This window comes from Colletotrichum higginsianum, chromosome 9, assembly GCF_001672515.1.
Source record: "Colletotrichum higginsianum IMI 349063 chromosome 9, whole genome shotgun sequence".
Classification (NCBI taxonomy): Eukaryota; Fungi; Ascomycota; class Sordariomycetes; order Glomerellales; family Glomerellaceae; genus Colletotrichum; species Colletotrichum higginsianum.
Genome location: NC_030961.1, coordinates 1427394 through 1447218, shown reverse-complemented (window position 1 = coordinate 1447218; position 19825 = coordinate 1427394). Strand labels below are relative to the sequence as shown.

At 54.8% G+C, this 19825-nt stretch overlaps 6 protein-coding genes across 6 annotated transcripts; 5 read left to right on the top strand and 1 right to left on the bottom strand.

Annotated features, from left to right (window-relative positions):
• Positions 1-982: 982 nt before the first annotated feature.
• On the top strand, positions 983-2342 carry CH63R_12683 (Papa-1-like conserved region family protein; the record flags this gene model as incomplete). Its single annotated transcript, XM_018307657.1, has 3 exons — positions 983-1865; positions 1929-2029; positions 2100-2342. 3 exons carry the CDS (start codon positions 983-985, stop codon positions 2340-2342), a joined length of 1227 nt encoding a protein of 408 aa, XP_018152074.1.
• A 2157-nt stretch (positions 2343-4499) lies between these two features.
• On the top strand, positions 4500-6935 carry CH63R_12682 (Mitochondrial AAA ATPase-like protein; the record flags this gene model as incomplete). The annotated part of the gene is made up of 2 exons (XM_018307656.1): positions 4500-4617; positions 5155-6935. The coding sequence occupies 2 exons, from the start codon at positions 4500-4502 to the stop codon at positions 6933-6935; spliced, it is 1899 nt and encodes a 632-aa protein (XP_018152073.1).
• A 1484-nt stretch (positions 6936-8419) lies between these two features.
• CH63R_12681 (Cytochrome c oxidase polypeptide 5) lies at positions 8420-9356 on the top strand (the record flags this gene model as incomplete). Its single annotated transcript, XM_018307655.1, has 3 exons — positions 8420-8651; positions 9006-9199; positions 9270-9356. 3 exons carry the CDS (start codon positions 8420-8422, stop codon positions 9354-9356), a joined length of 513 nt encoding a protein of 170 aa, XP_018152072.1.
• A 560-nt stretch (positions 9357-9916) lies between these two features.
• CH63R_12680 (Alpha amylase) lies at positions 9917-12405 on the bottom strand (the record flags this gene model as incomplete). The annotated part of the gene is made up of 8 exons (XM_018307654.1): positions 9917-9955; positions 10007-10637; positions 10687-11022; positions 11075-11766; positions 11820-11932; positions 11984-12083; positions 12138-12262; positions 12321-12405. The coding sequence occupies 8 exons, from the start codon at positions 12403-12405 to the stop codon at positions 9917-9919; spliced, it is 2121 nt and encodes a 706-aa protein (XP_018152071.1).
• A 2246-nt stretch (positions 12406-14651) lies between these two features.
• Positions 14652-16493, top strand: CH63R_12679 (ATP-dependent Clp protease; the record flags this gene model as incomplete). Its single annotated transcript, XM_018307653.1, has 2 exons — positions 14652-15352; positions 15404-16493. 2 exons carry the CDS (start codon positions 14652-14654, stop codon positions 16491-16493), a joined length of 1791 nt encoding a protein of 596 aa, XP_018152070.1.
• Positions 16494-17347: 854 nt separating this feature from the next.
• Positions 17348-19403, top strand: CH63R_12678 (ATP synthase subunit beta; the record flags this gene model as incomplete). Its single annotated transcript, XM_018307652.1, has 6 exons — positions 17348-17358; positions 17439-17583; positions 17667-17688; positions 17770-17855; positions 17924-17966; positions 18028-19403. 6 exons carry the CDS (start codon positions 17348-17350, stop codon positions 19401-19403), a joined length of 1683 nt encoding a protein of 560 aa, XP_018152069.1.
• Between the last annotated feature and the right edge of the window lie 422 nt (positions 19404-19825).

Here is a 19825-nt window from a genome sequence, read left to right as displayed (position 1 = left end):
CTTTCGCAGAAATACGCAGGAGAGAAGCAGAGAAACGGCACGCGCAGGAGGCGACGAGGTCCAATCGTTCCCGAAGTCTCAGTTCAGGGGTCGCCTTTTTTTCCCGCCCACGCCCACGCCCACGCTCGGCTTGGCTTGGCCGCAGCCACCGAACCTCCCAGTAACCTTGCGGTGCTTGGATCCAGTTGTGAGGCGATAGGCCACCAAGGAAACTATCCCATTTGCCGTTTGTTGCCTTTGCACGCGTTTCTATCGCTGCGGCTAGCCGTCGTCCATCACACCCAGAAGTATCACTCGGTAAGCTTAGATGCGACGTTCCCTTTAGCCTTTCTGTTTCTGCCTCTTGACCTTCCTCTTCCTGCCACACCTCATCATCAGCTTTCCGCCCCTCGCCGGGGTCCATTCATCGTTTATATCAGCATCACACACACCCGTTTAACTTCGCCGAATCAAGTGAGGCAAGCAAAGATCCGGTTTGCGGATCAACGTTTCTGGGCAGCAGGTGACTGGATCTACTCTGCACGCCCACGAATCCAGTTTGGCCTGGCCAGAGAGCGTCAAAAGTAGACCCGTGTCGAGAACCTGGACACCAGGGAGAGTCGAAAAGCGCCCGCACGTGTGTGCGACTCAGTAAAAAAAAAGGAAGAGGCGTAAAAACCTACCTTGGCGCGCAACTTACCATCTCGGCCAAATGCTTTGATTGCCTTACCTCATCTCCCGTATCTAGGGATTGGATTCCTTAGCAGCAGTGCCACCTCACCTTTCCCCTTCCTTGTCTATCCGGCCCCCGAACTTACCTTAATTCAACCTCCTCCCAAGTCCAATCTTGGCCTAAAAACCCCCCGCCGTCATCCAAACCAAATCCCCAAAACCTCTTCACCCAAGACATCGTCCAGCACGCCAACCGCATCCTTGGAATTGAGCCTCGCGACGTCGCTGCCAAGCTAGACGGCGAGAGACTACTTTCACACCACATCTCACAATGGCTTCCCGACCTCGCCGCTCCGCGGCTAAGAAGGCCCAAGAGCAAATTACTGACTGGGCCGACAGCGAACGAAACAGCACTATGTCTGGCCGTCCCCGTCGTTCAGAGGGCCGCACCTCGGGTGTCTCCCGCGGCCCGCCGTCTTCCCCTGGAAGCGAGCATCTGAACCTTACCGTCAAAGTACCCGCCAATAAGCTTCGTGAGGCCACCAGCAGGGGGAGAAACTCGACTGAGAACAGCATCTCGGTCAACAGCCGGGCCTCGTATGGAAGTGAGATTGTCGCCGGCAGACGCAACCGCGGCCCCAAGAAGAGCTACGTTGTCGAGTCGGATAGCGACGAGGAAGAGGAAGAAGACGAGGAGATGGAGGAGCCTGATGCCGAGGGCGATGAGGACGACATGGATGTTGATGCCGAGGGTGAAGAGGAGGACGCCGATGGTGACGTCGACATGGACACCCCTGCCGCCCCCACCATCAAGATTTCGCTGCCCAAGGCTGGCAAGGTCACTCCCCGACGACCAGCGGCGGCGAGGGTTATTGAGGACGACGACGATGACGAAGAGGAGCTCAGCGAGATCGAAGTCAGTGACCCCGAGAACACGATGAACATGAGCATCGATGTGGGGGGTGCGGGCGATGACGATGACGATGAGGACGAGGACGAGGACGAAGATGAAGAGGATGCCGAGGGCGAGGAAGATGAGGCCGAAGGCGAGGAGGAGGAAATCGAAGTGGCCGACGAGACGGCACAGCCGGATGCCGAGGAGCTCGACAGTGAACTCGGCAGCCGCGAGGGTACGCCCGACTTGACTAAAATGACGAGAAGACAGCGTGCTCGCTTCGAGGACGAGCCTCAGCAGTACATGAAGCTCTCGGATGGTACGTCTCGTAATGGTTCAAATCCTTCTTTGGTAGATCACGCGCTAACGACAACGGCCACAGAGGTCCAAGCAAAGAAGGTGTTCACGGCGGAAGAGCTGTCGATGAGAAGGCTGGAAATGGCTCGTCGACGACGAAACCTGTCGGACAAGCGCAATGAAGAAGTCAAGGCAAGCGAGCAATCCTTGGCATTGAAATCATCTACTGGACAAATCATACTAACAATGACGGTAGATGGAAACCATCAACAAACTGCTGAAGAAGCAAGCCCCCAAGACCAAGGGTAAGGGCGGAGGCGTGGGCGACGAGACGCCAGGCAACGAGTCTCAAAAGCCCGACGTCGCGTTTATCCGCTGGGTCAACTCAAAGAAGGGCAGCGTGGTCGCGGTGCCCGACGAGATGCTCGGAGGGCCGGCGGGCAAGGTGTTTGTGCCCGGAGGCCTGAAGTCCGGCAAGATGGTTGAGGAGGTTGCATAAGCAGGCCAGGGGGCAGAGGCCCCTTTCCGTAACCTTTGTCATTCCATCAGAAAAGGCATAAGGCCCCGCAACAAGGAATCGGGGCAGACTCTTGACGGGCCACTGTGGGAAAAGAAGCGCTTTTGGTGGGCGGCGCTTGGTATCGAATTGCAGAACAGCTTTAAGCTGAGGTCACTCACCGGGTCTACAGTTTCCTTTAATGGCATAACATGCATGTACTGTTCCGAGGGGTTCTTTGTTATTCAAAATATAGAGGTCGACCCTTGGGAGCTCTGAACAGCCCACCTACCGCTCATGGGATCAGAAACAAATGGCACGGGGCTCGGAGCCGGCCGTCCTGTCATCATTTCAGAGCTCAACGCAAGGACCTGGGTGCGTTTGTGGGGTGATGCAACCCAGCGGGCGCCGGCGATCCTGACCGCATCTGCGCTCCCTGTGGGCCACGGAGCGCGTTGGAGCAGCTGGGGTTCTTATGTAATCCGGTCGATTCGTTGTGGGGACCTTGCACAGGCGAGAGGGCGTCATGTGGTCCTCCGTTCGGGACCTTTCCCAAAGAAGTCGAAGCTTTTCCCGATGGATCGCTTTCTTCTCCGCAATATTCTCTTGCGTAATTCAATTTAAAGGATGCTGCAAATGAACCCCCGTCTTCTGTTGGCTAATGGGGGAAGGGAGGGGAGGAGGATGACTTGGGAAGCACGAGAGAGGGGATACATCAGCCAAGACCATTCCCACGCCGAGGGTTAGCTAAGCAGGAAACGGCTGTGGCGATCGTCCTTGCGTGCCTGCGAAGCTTTGGTGTTGCTTGGATTGCTTGGAGGGTCCGATGGACGGAGAAGCCCTGCGAGGTTTGTCATGGCCCGAAGGTTAGGTTCCGATATGTGCGAGTGGTGCGTTGCCGGCATGTGGTCCAACTTCTTTAGGGGGGTTCAACCCAAGACTCGGCAGGGCGTCTTGGGAAGAATCAACATATTGGTCTTTCCAGCTCGTTGTCGAACGAGCTCTCTCTCTCGGACGGAATCAACCAGCTTGATCGCTTGTTTGCTTCTCCTGTCAGCATCTTACACCTAGCACAATACGGGTTCGCTGTTCGTCCCTTAGGCTCCTGAAGTGGACTGTGTATCCGTAGCTCATGCCCTCTTTCCCCGGTGGGATTCGAGCCCAGTGGCCAACCAAACCCCGGATCTGCGCCTGCAAGTAGCCGGGAAGGCGGGCAGGCAGGGAACCTAACGAATGGTAGCATGACATGTACAGTATGGAGGAATCAAGCAAAGAAAGAGAGAGATGGAGGGGAGGAGAGCGGGGAAAATAGAGATGCAAGCAAGCAAGCAGGCAGGCAACTTGGCAACCCCAGCCAAGGATGAGGCAAGCAGACAAGCAAGTAGAGTTCGGCATACTGCAGGTCGCCAGAATCGATGTGCGGCACGAGACGGCCGTCTGTCAACCACACACGTCCTCCGCCCCCGAGCTGGGTCTTGAGCCCCCGTTGTTCCAAGTCAAAGAACTTGGGGGGTGCGAGTGTTGTTGGGCGTTGTCTGTGCAAGACGTAAGACAGCCAACAAACCCCCGCAAATAGTTGACAGGCTTCTAGCTCTCAGCTGGTCTCAAGCACAGAAGGAGCATCTTTCTCAAACTCCAAAAACCAGGATGCGCCTCCGGCGGGGGCACTGAAGACGAACAGGGCTTGCCATTGAAGCATGGCATGTCAAACAATCAGGCGTAAGATCAATCATCATGTTGTTCAACTGACTCCTCAGAGGTGGTGTCCACTGACAGGGTATATACTCATGCGCAGCCGCCGAGAGGGCACATTCCGACTGCGAGTGACATTGGCGAACTGTGGTTTTTCCTGGGAAGGAACCCACCCACCCATCCAGCCTTTTTTTCTTCCTCATTTATTTTTTGCTTTGGAGGGGGTTAATGGGCCTGGCGGCTTGAGCCCGCTCTGTGCCCCAACTACAATGCTAGTGCGAGTCGCAGAAAATAGAGTCGGGATTGCCTTCGGGGTTTTTTGTCCTCGAACTTCATGCCTTGCAAGTTGCTGGATGGACCCTTGACCTCCTCATCCTCTCACATCCTCGTCGCTTTTTAGGTTGCTCGATCACCAATTCGCAACACCTAGACCGCGTACGACTCGCCTCTTGTCCCCCTCAAAAAGCCATGGCGTTACATTCGCCGGTTGACGCACCCCCAGCAGTAGCATCTACGGCAGATTCCCCTGCTGCTGCATCTCCTAATACCCCCGGCGACGAGGTCACCGCTCCTCCGTTTGATCGAGGTGAGTCGACGAGGGGAAAAACAAGACGCTAAGCCGAGCTTGCTTTGTCACTTTTGCCTCCTCTCCTCCCCTAGACCTCTCTTGTCGCGCCGCCTTCCACACGTACTTTAGCCCGAGTACCAATTACAGTCTGGCGTTTCCCTCCCCTCCCCTTCTCTCCTCCTCCATCCATACTCAATCTTTCCACTTGCTCCCAACACAGAAAAGGCACGGAGGGGAAGGGAAAAGAAAGGTTCTGGACCGCCTTGGCCTGCCCGTCGCCGCTCCATTACACGATGCCTGGAAGTGGCACGCACTAAGACTACACAATCATCCTTCCCCTTCTCTGTACTGTACCCATATCACCCATATCGCTCCTGACCTGGGCCCCTCCAATGCACATTGCATGACGGATGGGCGTTGCGTTGCACAAAAACACCACCCAGTGTAAACCTCTTGCACGACAGGATTTAGAAACTGACAGTCCAGCCCCCTTGGAAGCTACCATCAGGCCACCCGCGGCCGCGGCCACCACCCCAGTCCCAGTCCCAATCCCAGTCACCGTCCCAGACCCAGTCCCTGATCGAGACACGGGCGCGCTCCAGCTCCATCAAGTTCATCCGCACCCGCACCCGCACCCGCCCACCCCGCACGCGACGGCCACTGCGACGCCTTCGTCTACGCCTACGCCTCCCGCTGCTACTCCAGCTTTGGCCAATACGGCCCCGGCTGCCCTGCCCGAGGCTTCAATTGCACGTCGTATAAAGACACCCACCGAGCCGCCCCCTCTCAAGTCGCCTCCCATGCCTCCTCCTGCCGTTTCTCCCTCGCCTCTTGCGCCGTCGGCCAACCCCCCGCCAAAGACAATCACACACCCCTCCCCCTCGACCCCCAAGATGCTGTTCTCAGAGATCTACAAGTCCCCACGCTCGCCGCTATCCAAGTTCCGTCTGTCAATGTCCCAGCAGCCTCTGGCCCTGGACCTGCCCGATTATGATCCTGACCTGCTCAGCAAGGACAAGGTCAAACAGAAGGAGGCTGTCAAGAAGTACCTCGCCGCCAAGGTCCGCAACGACTGGGAGTTTGTTTGGCCGCCCGTCGCCTCTCCCCCACAGAACGGCGATGCAGCGCCCGCAACCGCAACCGATGCGACACCATCCCAAGCAGAAGGCGTAGAAGAGGCTCAACAAGCAACCCCCGACCTTCAAGCAGAGGCGATAGTGACAGCGTCGTCACAAGATGAGGCTATCGAGGCAACGGAAAGCGAAGAGGCTGGAGAAGAAGAAGAAGAAGAAGAAGAAGAAGAAGAGGGAGAAGACAGCGATGCGGAATCGGTATACAGCACTGTCTCGGAGGACCTGGCGCGCTTCAAGCCTCGCCTGGAATGGGTGTCTGACTTGTCCGACGAGGACCCTCCCGTGTCACTCTCCCCATTCCGCTTCGATAGCCCCGACGCGATCGGCGCCGCCGTAAAAGCATCTGTAGCGGACAAGCGTGCGCGGAGGAGGCGGGCCGTCCGCGAGGAGATGGCATGGAATGAAGGCCTGGCCTGCTTCGAGGCAAGGCGCAATGCCTGGACAGGCGCCAGGACAGTGCGCGTGCGCACCAAGCCCGTCTCCCCTACGCAAACATTCTCCCCCCTCTCTCCTCGTCGCCTGTTCTTCCGCGGCTCATTTTCCCATCCCTCGGGCCCAGCCTCGCCATCATCGCCAGCCCATTCCCTGCAGCAGCGGCCCAGCAACGAGGCCTCAGCCACCGTCTCGGACGCTTCCGAGCTCTCCAAGGACCCGTCCAAGGAGCTCACGGCCCAGAAGTCCAAGGAATCCCAGAAATCGGCCGCGTCTCTCACGTCGACGACATACCCCATAGAGACCATCGTCCCTCTTTCCGCGCCACTCCTCCCGCCGGGCAACCCTATGCGCGCTTCCATCACTCCCTCAGTGTACATGTCGCTATACGAGAAGGTGATAGTGCACGCCCTCACGCCATCGTGCCCCGTCAACCTGTCAGATATGATACGGGCTTGCGTGGTGGGCTGGAAGCGGGACGGCGAGTGGCCTCCGAAGCCCTCGGCCGCCGAGCCCGGCATCGTGGCAGTGCGACGGAGGAAGAAGTCGGCGGCAGAAGGCCAGGGCCAGAATGCTACTCGTAGAATGAGTCTTGGTTTCTTGGGCAGGGGCGAGAAGACAGAGAACCAAGATGAGAGTGGCGGGAAAGGCATCAGGAAGAGCCTGCAGAGAGTCCTCGGTATCGGACAACACCATCCTCCTACCTCGGCCGCCCCTACAAGTGGGAACAACAATACCCCAGTAAACGGGAAGGATACAGCCGTCGCCTAGGCTCGCTTATGAACCACCATGATTATGATAAAAGGGATATAATAAGTCTTACGAAGTCTAGTAGGCCGGAGGCTTCCCACCTCCGATACCTTTCAGGGCGAAGGATGACAAAGGCCTATAATGATGGTTTATGGCCAAGAGGCTATGTAAGACGGGAAAGTTGTTGCGACACTGATACCCATGTGATGCAGTAGAGAGTATAGTCGTAATGGCGGCTTGCAATGGTAATGAAACCCAGTTCCACTTGTCATGCTGCCTGTCGTTGGTGTACAGCCGTTCTAGTGATTCCACCTCTCAAATTGACGTCTTCTTGCAGTAGAGAGGGAGACGTGGGGTCCCATTGTGGTCACCAGAGAACATTAAACGGGCTTTCTCGGGCATCTTGTGACGGCTGGCTGAGGCGAGGCTCTGGGTATGATGGTTTTCTGGGCTCACTTGTGCTGTGCTAGGCGGAAGAAGTTGACTAGCAGCAAGCTGACTCCGTAGAAAAAAGGTAAATCGAGTGGCTTGATAGGGGGGTTAAATGAGATATCTGGGTGTCGCCACATGCTGGAAACACCGACTTGATAACCTGTTCACTTTGGTTGCCAAGCTGAAATCTGCGATTGAGCTCGACGGGCTTGGTGTGGTTTTCTTCTCTCTTCTTTTCTTTCTGTGTTCTTTTTTTGTTGTATTTCAGGCAATACAGCAATGAACAAACGAGCCTGTCATCAAGCGAAGTTCGGCCAGGGGCCAACAATACCTGACTTGTGTTGGTTCCGATGAATCTGAAATCCAGCTGCGCAGATGGGGACTGACGTGTCCACTACTGAATATGAAAACAATCTCCAGAGGTGAAGACGACCTGACATCTGAAAGGATAGCAATGGGTTATGGCTGCTAAGAACTATAAGTAACCCCCTTCTTTTCGTCGCTCTCGCTTGCTTACCATCGTCGTTATTAACATGTCAACGGATCAACATAGAAAGCGAAAGCGCAGAACCAGGAGAGTGTTTTTACAACGAAGTAAGAAGCAACGATGCAACAGCCTACCGCGCGGGCGTGTTCCGATAGGCAATTCGTCTCAATGGCAGTCGGCCAACGGCGGTCTTTGAAATGAGCCGACAACCGAACGCACTCTGCTATAGAAGGGAGGGGCAGAGAGCTATGGCTGGTTTCCACAAGGCTCAGCCTCTATAGACCGAGGTGTAGCGCTCTCTAGGCGATTCCAACTGGAGATGAGTAACGCACAGGCCAGATTTCCATCACGTGACCCTATGACTACCCAGTCGCAGCCGGCGTATTGCAATCGAAATTCCAATCATACGATTGCCCGGAACTTCTAGGTAGCCAAAAAAACCCTCTCTTCCCTTTCGACGGCCCATTTCGAACGAACCGCAACCAACCCCCCGACGTCACCTCAATTGAGCCCCCTCCGCTCTCTCGAACCGTCCCTTTAGCGATTTTCGACTCCCCCAGACAAAACCACGACCGAAAACCACAAAATGTTGCGAACCCCGACCGTTTCCCTGGCCCGTGCCGGCCTGCGCGCCGCCCAGCAGACCACCGTCATCCGCCGCGCCGCCACCACCCACGCCATCTCTAACCCGACACTCGCCAACATCGAGAAGAGATGGGAGGGCATGCCCCTCCAGGAGCAGGCCGAGCTTTGGATGGCATTGAGGGACCGCATGAAGGGCCCCTGGGCGGAGCTGACTCTTCAGGAGAAGAAGGCCGGTGCGTAACTTCATTTTCCGTTCGTTCGAAAGAGGGAGGTGGTCCGATGTTCCGAAAGGAGATAGGAAAGGGAGGGAGATGGGAAGGGAGGAGTTGCTTTAGGGAAGCTATCTCGAAAGCACGACGACACCTCTCTCGCTCCCACCTCGTCAATTGAGCCTTCTCAACAGCTAAGGGGGAATTCGGGTCCTATATAACCAAGCTGCCATTGTTTTGGAAGCCCGACTCAGCTGGATTGCAACGCCAATTGACAGCCACCCAACCCATCCCTGGTGCATATGCATTGCATCATACCACAGAAAGCCAAAGACAAGAGATTGACGATGAAAACTAACGCAAATTGACTCAAAACAGCCTACTGGATTGCTTTTGGTCCCCACGGTCCCCGCGCCGGCACCCCCGCCGGTGAGGGTACCCGCGTCTTCTGGGGTGTTGCCGCCTCCGTCGCTGCCAGCTTGGCCATCTTCGCCACCGTCCGCCTCTTCGCCGGCCCTGCCCCCGACACCATGACCAAGGAATACCAGGAGGCTTCCAACGAGTTCCTCAAGGTATGTTGTCGGCGCGCCGGCCGCTTCCGACATGTTGTGTCGGATCCATGGCTAACTTTACCCTCTCCAGAACCAAAATTCCGACCCCATCACCGGTCTCTCGTCCGAGGGCTACTCCGGCAAGGGCATGGTCCAGTCTCCTCCCAAGGCCAACTAATCGATATCCTCCTTCCCTATCGTCTCTTAGAATCACAATCACAATTCGACCATGGCAGTTTGCCCATGTATAAAAGGACTACTAGTAGAGCTGGCATGGGCTGGGGGGCTTGCGACGTGACTCGAGGACAACCATCTGCTTGGTGTAAATACTGTATTAAAAGAGCTGAATTCCAAGCAACTTTCCTTTTGTTTCTTCACTTCTACCGATGATCACCTTCGCCTGTGCCGATGTCATGTAGCATGGAACTGTGTGATGCATGGTCTTTTATGCGCCCTATTGGCGACTAGTGCTGAACAGCAAGTCGTCTTTCCGCTTTGCTGTCGGGTGACTCGTGTCTTGACATGCCTACTTTGTATGCCGCGTCACAGATATCATTCAGTGTAGTGTCCGCCTTGACGGCTGCGTTTATCCGAGAAGGTGATAGATCTATTGAAATTGGTTCTAAAATGACATGCTTTTTGTCATGACAGCACTTTAGAGCAGCTTGTTAAAGTGTGTCTGGTTTGCCTCCTCCTCCTTCACAATTGGGTATCCATACAAACCCTCCACTTCCCAAATCAAGAGTGTTGAGACACGGAAGACTCTAAGCCAAGGACCTACAAATTGATTAGCTTGTAAATTAGCATTAATAATGCAGGGAAACTTACCAGGGCAGATCGGCTTGGGATGTAAACGTGAGTCCAGTTCTTCCGGTTGTTCCACTCCATGGGGGTAGTGAAGAAACGAGTGCCCTCATCAACACGGGCGTGGCCTCCAAAGTCCTTGGAGTCAGTGTTGAGGATGACCTTGTACGAACCAGGCACCTCGATGCCGATTCTGTAATCGGTAAAGCTCTCGGTGGGGTGGAAATTGAAGATGAAGACAACACCTGCCCTCTCGAAGACGATGACCTTGTCATTCTCGTTCTTGAGCGAGATGTACGCTTGCGGCGCTGCCAGCCACCCGTACTTGGCTTCCGTGGTGTTCATGGCGCGGTCGAAGCTGTTGAGAAATTGGTAGCGAAGCAGCTTGTCGTCAGTGAGATTGAGCTGGCGACGAGCATACCAGAACGAGTTCTGGTTTCCTTCACGGGGAAAGTCGAGCCATTCCGGATGGCCAAACTCGTTGCCCTCGAAGTTGAGATATCCTTCGCCGCCGAGGCTGTGGGTCAGGAGGCGAATCATCTTGTGAAGAGCCATGCCCCGGTCAATGACTGGCGTCAATGGAGTCAAGGTCGACATATTTGTGTACATCTCGGCATCGCAAAGATGGAACATGAGTGTCTTGTCGCCCACAAGCCTAATTTTGTTAGCTTGTGTTTGTTTTGCCTCGAAGGGCAAGTACTTACGCCTGGTCGTGACTTTCTGCATACGCAATGGTCTTTTCGCCATGCCTGCGGTTCGTCAGAGTGAAGCAGATATTGCCAATATCCCAGTCTTCGTCCTTCTTCTCCTTGAGGATTTTGATCCACATGTCGGGAACGGCCATGGCCAGACGGTAATCAAAGCCAAGACCTCCCAGCGAGAGCGGCAGGCATAGAGCTGGCATGCCAGATACATCCTCGGCAATTGTAATGACATCTGGATACAGTGAGTGCAGCAACTCGTTGGCGATCATCAGATACGCAATGGCTTCTTCGTCGGCGTCGGAGCCAAAGTACTCGTGGTAACCTCCAGAAAATCCACTGTTCCCGTTAGCATCCAAGCCTGCAAGGTTGCCGTAGGAGCGAGACTTACGTTCCAATACCATGGTGCAGATACAGCATGCTTGTCACACCATCGAAACGGAAACCATCAAAGTGGTATTCGTCCATCCAGAACCGCAAGTTACTGAGCAAAAACCTCATCACTTCGTGGTGGCCGTAGTTGAAGAGTCTGCTGTCCCACAGCTCATGGCGACCCCGTACTCCCTCATGGAAGTACTGATGGTCTGTACCATCAAACTCGTTGATACCATCCAGTACATTCTTGGAGGCGTGACTATGAACAACATCCAGAAGCACAGTGATCCCCATGCTGTGGGCTGTATCGACCAGCTCCTTGAGGTCCTCGGGGGGTCCGTAACGACTGCTTGCAGCGAAAAAGTTGTTGATCTGGTAGCCAAAGCTGGCATAGTATGCGTGCTCCATCACAGCCATAAGCTGAATGACGTTATATCCGAGGTCTCTGATTCTGGGCAGCATGTTTTTTGTAAACTCCTTATATGTAGCAACTCGCAACTCGGGCGACGAGATTCCCACATGAGCCTCGTACACGCGGGCGCTTCGAGGCTTTTGTGGTCTCGGGTGCTTGAACTCGTACTTTTCGGACGCAGGCGGATTCCAGAAACGAGCATCGTACGCGGGTGAGACGGACAAGTCTTGCGTCACATACTTGATCCACGCAGGCAGGCGGTCGACGCGTTCGCCGCTGGGGAGTTGTAGGGAAATCTGCTTCATGGTCAACTCAAGTCTTGCCAGCGGCATCTCGGACTTGAAACTACCTTGACTTTGGAGTTATGGGGGATCGCAGCCTGACCATTGACGGCCGGGAGAGTGATCTCAAATACACCATAATTGTTCTTCTTCATTTCATGGGAGTTTCTGTCCCAGTTGTCTGTTGGAAATGTATTAGCAGAAACTCAATCGCTGCGTGGGTAGGACTAACTGAAGTCGCCAGTCAGGAAGGCTTGGGTAGCGTTGGGAGCCCATTCCCTGTAGATAATGTTGTTGTCCCGGTCGACATTGAATCCGAAGAGCGAGGTGCCCTGTCAAGGCCTGCTTAGCTTAAGATTCCGAGACATCAATGATGGTCTTCATACCTTGGAGAATTTGTCGAGGCCACCCTCGGTTTCGTTGATCTTCTGAATCCAATCCTGGGTGCGTGCATACCGTCTCTTGAGGGAATCCTGGAAAGGCGACAGCCAAGGATCAAGCTTCACCACGCCTGGTATAAATCAGTCAATTATTATTCCCAGGTGGGGAGGACATGGAGGAGTATTCACCAGTGCCATCAGTAGGGAAGCCGTCTGCAGCACCACTAGGCCCATTCAGGGCGATTGAGTTGGACGATTTCTCGACGGAAGCCATGTTGAACGATGACGATTGATGATCAAGATTGTTGCAGGTTGGAGTTGAGAGTGCGGGGCAGAACCGCAGCGGTCTGGATTGGTTTCGATCTAGAGTAGGGCAGATACAGCACGTCAGGTGTCGTCCAAAGGTTATGTGCAGGGTACGGCAAGGCGAGAAGTAAAGTAGAGAGAGGTGAAAAAAGAGGAGGAAAGGGAGGTGAATTGGAAGCAATGGAAGCTCCCCGCGCAAAATGTTGAGGCGAGGCAAGGTGGGAGGAGAGAGCTACATACGTGACGGCAGAGCTACCTAGGTACCTACCTCAGCTAAACGGGGATTATACGCCTTTCCTAACGTAGATCGGTAGGGGTCTGGAGCTAAGCAAGGAATACGCAGATTGGTGGCAATCTCTTCAAGAATGGCGAGCCTGTAAATCTCGATCAGACGTTGGATTCTTGCAAAGATAGCAAGCGGACATCAATCAATGTGGAGGGGGAAGATGGGAAACGAGGCTCCAGAAGGCGATAACTATGTATCTCTGGCTCTGGCGTAGGTAGGCAGATATTGTAGTACAGTTGCCTGATTAACCTCCCCCACTGCCCGGGATGAGCTTGGGGGTGACAGGATGGGATGGGCTTAACCTTCCCTCCACCTTATGGGACGCAAGTGATGGAAGCGGAGGGAGCGCGCAAGGTGTAATCGTGGACGGATTGCATGGGATGACGTCGTGGGGCAACACAGCTCTCGAGTTGCAGCCTCTCCCCCCTTCATAGCCAATTCATACAGCAGCTTTTCAGTGGCCTGTCAGTCCAGTCCAGCCCAGGCCCCCTCCCCTCTTGTTGGTTGGTCTGGCGCGATCAATTCAACGAGAATTGCTGCAGCACCAGGACCGCCAGGGCGCTAAGGCAGGTAACGTAGGAACGTGGGAAGAAAAAAAATGTGCTGCTGCCACTCCCACCCCTCCACCTTCTTGGAAATATTAAGATGCCTGCGTCTCAACAACAGATGCATCAAGCGAATCATAACAACTCAAGCGGAATGAATGATCAAACTCCGTGGGTCGCCATCTCCTAAAGGTGCCCTCGTGTTCTCGGGTGCTAGGTAGCCCGCTGCCGCTCACCGGCTTGCCTGTTTTTCACCATGCTACCTACGCCGAGGAAAAAGAGGGTACCGAGTGCCATGTCGTGCCACCAGCGAACCAGTCAGAAGAGGATTGATAAACAGGGCGGGAGACCAGTCGGAGCATACAGCGCCAGCCTAGTGGGACCGACTTGTCGTTATCGTGGCCAAATGCCATCACGGATACGTCGTGGACCAGGTGAGAATTGCATCCCTTGCCCGACGGACGCACCGTGGTGGAGCTGTTACTGCTATCATGAACTCTGGGGGTGGATCGATACCAGCGCGTGTCAAGCACACGATGAATGAACCGACAACTGTAATTGTGCAATCGACCTGAAGCTGGAATATGCGAGGTCCAGAGGAATCACTCGGACAGAAAACATGTTGAACTTCGAGGCCGCGTCGGGGCCGTTGCAGCGGGCAGAGACCACCTTATCACGACCCTCTTTGTCTCGTTGTGTCAGTTGCCGTGCGCCCCGAGCCTCAAGCCTTGAGCCGGAAATAGCTATCTTTGATGTCCAAATCTCTTGTTCCTGGTCGTTCCGGCGCTTTACTTTCTGGTCTAGGGGGCGGCACCTCGGCATGACGAGGAAGAGCGGAAGCTATCTGGCATGAATTAGTCCGTCACAGAGCAAGCGCTGTACTAGCAGACTGGGTGACAATTTCTCAACCTCTAATCAAACCAAGGGTGCTACACTTTGGCCATGCAAATCAATACAGGACCGTGTGTGTAATTGTGTGCCTGCCAGCTACCCTAGTTGTCTAGCTGCCTAAGTAGGTAGACATGACAACATCATACAGACCTCCGTGCATTTGGATTGACTTTGGGACGAGTAGTCGCAGTCTGGGGAACATGGCTTGAAGGCCGAGCTGATGGCAGATATTACAGGATAGCTTTCTCCAATCTTAGCCGCTCCTAAGCGCTGCTGCGCTGGAGCTCCAGCTTCTCAACCCCGCATCTGTCCACTCTGCCGCTGACAGCTCTGGCCAAGGTTCCTTATCCGGCCTGCTTATCGGACCAGCCACACTCTCCCATCACCTCCGGTCACCGGACTACCCATCATCATTACCACCACCGTCGCTTTCCAGATCCCAGACAGACGGCAAACTTTGGCCTCGGACGAGTTCGTTTCGATATCCATTTCATGCTATGGTCTCTTCGTCGGCCACCCTTCACCATGGCCCTACCCTCTAGGCCCCAGGCCTACACCTGCGCTCGCTGCTTGGTGCTCGCAAGCGCCAGGCGCACCTTCTCCGTTTCCTCCTTCGCTCGAATCCCACCGAGGCAAACACAAGACTTCAACTCCGGCTTCACTAGTAGCTATGATCCCGCTTCCGATGCTGGCCGAGGTCCCATGTTCAACAAAAACAGCTTCGGCGTCCCTCAGTTTTACCCTCGGGACCTGAAGAAGCGGGTCGATGACTATGTCGTCGGGCAGGACCGAGCGAAGAAGACGATATGCTCCACAATCTTCAATCATTATCAGGGTCTGCGGAGGAGGAGGTACCAGGATCAAGAGGAGAAGGTCCAGAGGGAAAAGGCCGAGAGACAGCGATATGCCCGGGACAGAGACATCCTCGAGAGACGTGAAATCCATCCTGCCCAAGGTCAGCGAGATCGTTACTCTGCCTTCCAGCGCTTCCCAGCTGATGATGAATGGCCACAAGATGAGTTTCCTGGTCACGCTGAATCTGCACAGCACCTGGATGAGGGCTATAGTTCTTCCACCGGCTTTGACGGGTCTTACCTGTCCGAAGAACCCGCAACCCCTCCGAAGGTCAAGATTGACAAGAGTAACTTGCTACTCATCGGCCCTACCGGCGTCGGAAAGACGTACATTCTAGAGTAAGCAGGTACCATGGAAGCAGGCCAGCAAACAAGTCTAACGCTCGCCAGAACTTTGAGCAAGAAGCTCAATGTGCCGTTCACGATATCCGACTGCAACTCCTTTACACAAGCCGGTTATATAGGGCAGGATGTGGAGGCATGCGTAGAGAGGCTGTTGATCGAGTCCAACTACGACATCAAAGCAACCGAACACGGCATCATCGTTCTGGATGAGTTCGACAAACTGGCCAAGAGGGAAAGCATGAACGGCCGGGATGTTGGTGGAGAAGGTGTCCAGCAAGCCCTACTGAAGCTCGTCGAGGGTTCCAAGGTGACCATTAACGTCAAAGACAACCGGTCTTCGCGATCAACACCGCCCATCACTACCAACTACACGTCATCGAGCTCGACGTCGGCCCCGCAGTCCACTCCGCCGCAGGGGAAGGTCGACCAATACACCATTGATACCACGAACATCCTGTTCGTCTTCTGCGGCGCCTTTGTTGGTCTCGATAAAGTTGTCGTGCGGAGAGTTTCGAAGCCGTCGATGGGCTTTGGCTCCGAACTGCGAGGCAAGCAGAGCCTTTCCGGCAACCATCACGATCTACCGCGCCAGTTGTTTTCGCATCTGCCGCATGTTGACCCGGAAGCGCCCGCAGCAACGTACACCCCATTGGATTTGACAACGCCGGTCGATCTCCAAGCCTTCGGGTTCATCCCTGAGTTGATTGGCCGAGTGCACAACATTTGTGCTTTAAGCCCGTTGTCCCTGAGTGATCTCTACCGGATCCTGACAGAGCCACGAAACTCGCTAGTTGCGCAGTACACCGCATTGTTCGAAACCTACCCTTCCCGCTTGCACTTTACCAAGAAAGCATTGTATGCCATTGCCGAACGAGCTGCCAAAGCCGAGACTGGAGCTCGCGGCCTTAAGATGGAAATGGAACGTGTCCTCGCGGAGCCAATCTTTGACGCACCTATGCCGTATGTCTTGATCACCGAGGGCTGCGTGAAAGGCATTGAGAAGGCCGGATACTGGGGCAAGGATGGCCGCCTGGAGTTGGAGCGAAAGATGGCGGACGAGGACGCAGAGCAAAGCGCTCGCATCCCCGACGTCACCTTTGAGCAGTACCGAGAGGCCGGCCAGAGCGGCGCTTGAAGACGCTTGCTTCAGTATAACGCTGCCATAACCTACTTGTGCGCATCTACTGCTATGGTATCAACGGAGTAGGGCGTCAATGATGACACATGTTGAAATGTTAACAACCACGCTGGGCCGATGCGAAATATAATTTCCGAAGCGTATTTTTTGCCATGAATAAATGACTGCAGACTTCGAGCTGGCTTACAACTGCGATCGTGGAACACTTGTTTACTTGGTGTCGTCACCAACACCCGTGAGCGACGCGCTTAAATGTCGGTCGGCGGAGGCACCTCGGCTCGGACATGGCGACTTTCGGAGAGACGGGACGGGGGACTAAGACGTGCATGCAGGCAGGAGACTTGAAGGGGTCTCAACTCCAGTTAGGAGGCGGATTTCGTCACCCGGGGGATCGGGGACACGTAGGCACTGAGAGCACCGCCGGGTCTTCTTTTCGCCCAGCTAGCGTCTTCAATGCCTGGAAACCTGGGAAAGGCCACAAGATCCAAAGATTCACCCGCAGTCCCCACACCAAGTGGTGTCTTCTAATTATTTCAGGCATGTTTTGGCGGTTCGAGCCAGGCCAAAAAAAAAGTTTCCATTCATTTCCTGAGTGAAGCTCCCGGTCTCCAATTGAACCCGAACGTGGACCCGGTGTATCCCGGAGGGAGGAGGTCAACCAAATCGAGACTAGCGCAACGAGGTAATTTTTCCTACTCGATTTCCGATCACGTGACACCTCTGAGCAAAGCTCTAACCGACGAAGCGTAGATTCCGAGCAAAACTGCTCACTGTTCCTCCTAAGTCCTCCTCCAACTCTCAACCATCACCTCTCCACTCCCATCCGAAGTCGCCCTTATTCATCTGTCAAGATGTTCAAGAGGTTGGTACCAACTGCGTGATGGAATTTTTGAACCGTCTTGTGTTCAATTGGCCCCAATTGAGCTAACCGACCTTTCGCAGCGGCATTTCCTCCTTCGCCCGGGCGGCTCGCCCTTCCTTCGCGGCGACCGCTTCCCGTCGCGCCATCAGACCGTCTACCTTTAGACTCCCTGCCTCCAGCAGATTCGCCAGCACTGCCGGTGTCGGTGATGGAAAGATTTACCAGGTAAGTGATGGCGTCGCCCGTCCCTTCCTCCCACTGGTCCGAGGCGAGGGTGAAACCGGTAACTGACAACAACAAACCTCCAGGTCATTGGTGCCGTCGTCGACGGTTAGTAGACACCGAGAAGAAAAAAACCTTCATGGGGTTCGACTTCATCGCCGGATCATCAATACTAACACATGGATACAGTCAAGTTCGACACCGCCAAGCTCCCTGCCATTCTGAACGCCCTCGAGACGACAAACAACGACCAGAAGCTGGTTCTTGAGGTCGCGGTACGTACCCGAAGTGCCACGAAAATATCAAACCGAAAAGTCTGGTTTCATCTAACATGAATCAACAGCAACACTTGGGTGAGAATGTCGTCCGCTGTATTGCCATGGACGGTTCGTACTCCCGCTAGAAAAAGTTTTTTTTTCACCCGCGCTCGTGCTCACGCCTTCCCAGGTACCGAAGGTCTCGTCCGTGGCCGCGCCGCCACCGACACTGGTGCCCCCATCACCATCCCCGTCGGCCCCGAGACTCTGGGCCGTATCATCAACGTCACTGGTGACCCCATTGACGAGCGTGGCCCTATCAAGACCGACAAGAGACTCCCCATTCACACCGAGCCCCCCGCGTTCATCGACCAGTCCACCACCGCCGAGGTTCTCGTCACCGGTATCAAGGTCGTCGATCTGCTCGCCCCTTACGCTCGTGGTGGAAAGATTGGTCTCTTCGGTGGTGCCGGTGTCGGCAAGACCGTCTTCATTCAGGAGTTGATCAACAACATCGCCAAGGCCCACGGTGGTTACTCCGTCTTCACTGGTGTCGGTGAGCGTACCCGTGAGGGTAACGATCTGTACCACGAGATGCAGGAGACTTCCGTCATTCAGCTTGACGGCGAGTCCAAGGTCGCCTTGGTCTTCGGTCAGATGAACGAGCCCCCCGGTGCCCGTGCCCGTGTTGCTCTTACCGGTCTGACTAGTACGTACCTTGACAACCCTTCTCTACTACCATCCCTTCTCTTACAACCACCATCCCTTTTATCACAACTACCATCCATTCTTCAATCACCATCCTTGATCCAGACGGAATGTACTGACAACCCCAAATTCGCCGAGTACTTCAGAGATATCGAGGGCCAGGATGTGTTGCTCTTCATCGACAACATTTTCCGTTTCACGCAGGCCGGTTCCGAGGTGTCCGCCCTTCTGGGCCGTATCCCGTCCGCCGTCGGTTACCAGCCCACCCTCGCCATCGACATGGGTGGCATGCAGGAGCGCATTACCACTACCAAGAAGGGATCCATTACTTCCGTCCAGGCCGTCTACGTCCCTGCTGACGATTTGACTGACCCTGCCCCCGCCACCACTTTCGCTCACTTGGACGCCACCACTGTCTTGTCCCGTGGTATCTCCGAGTTGGGTATCTACCCCGCCGTCGACCCCCTCGACTCCAAGTCTCGCATGCTGGACCCCCGTATTGTCGGCCAAGACCACTACGACACTGCCACCCGCGTCCAGCAGATTCTTCAGGAGTACAAGTCTCTCCAGGACATCATTGCCATTCTGGGTATGGACGAACTTTCCGAGGCCGACAAGCTCACCGTCGAGCGTGCCCGTAAGATCCAGCGTTTCCTGTCCCAGCCTTTCACGGTTGCCCAGGTTTTCACTGGTATCGAGGGTAAGCTCGTTGACCTGAAGGAGACGATCAACTCCTTCAAGGCCATCCTGAGCGGCGAGGGTGACAACCTTCCCGAGGGTGCCTTCTACATGGTTGGTGACTTCGCCTCGGCCAAGGAGAAGGGTGAGAAGATTCTTGCGGATCTGGAGAAGAACTAAACGACTCGCGACGCAAATACCAAATCACGTCGAGGGGCCGGGGCGTTGAGCCTGTGTATAGAAGAGGAACGATGGAACGGGGAGGTTTCTTAGCTCAATTCAAGTCTCTTTTGTGAGCTGTGTACCAAGAAATCTACTTAATTCCTCTTGTAGTTGAGAGAATCTCCTTATTTCTTCATACCCTTTTCTCCCTTTCGCTGGTGATGTCATGCTCCTGTGATGTTAGCTCAGCTTTCCATACATTGTTGACTAAGCCAAGCCTACGGCTAGCCCAAGTCCTGCGGCCCATGATGCTAGATGAGAGTCCGGGAAATGGGCTGTTCTGATTCTTGAATTGCTGAGGCCCTCCTACCACATCAGGGTTGCTTGTACGAGTTTAAGCTCCTTATATGGTATCGATGGCAGGTGATGACCGTGTCAGG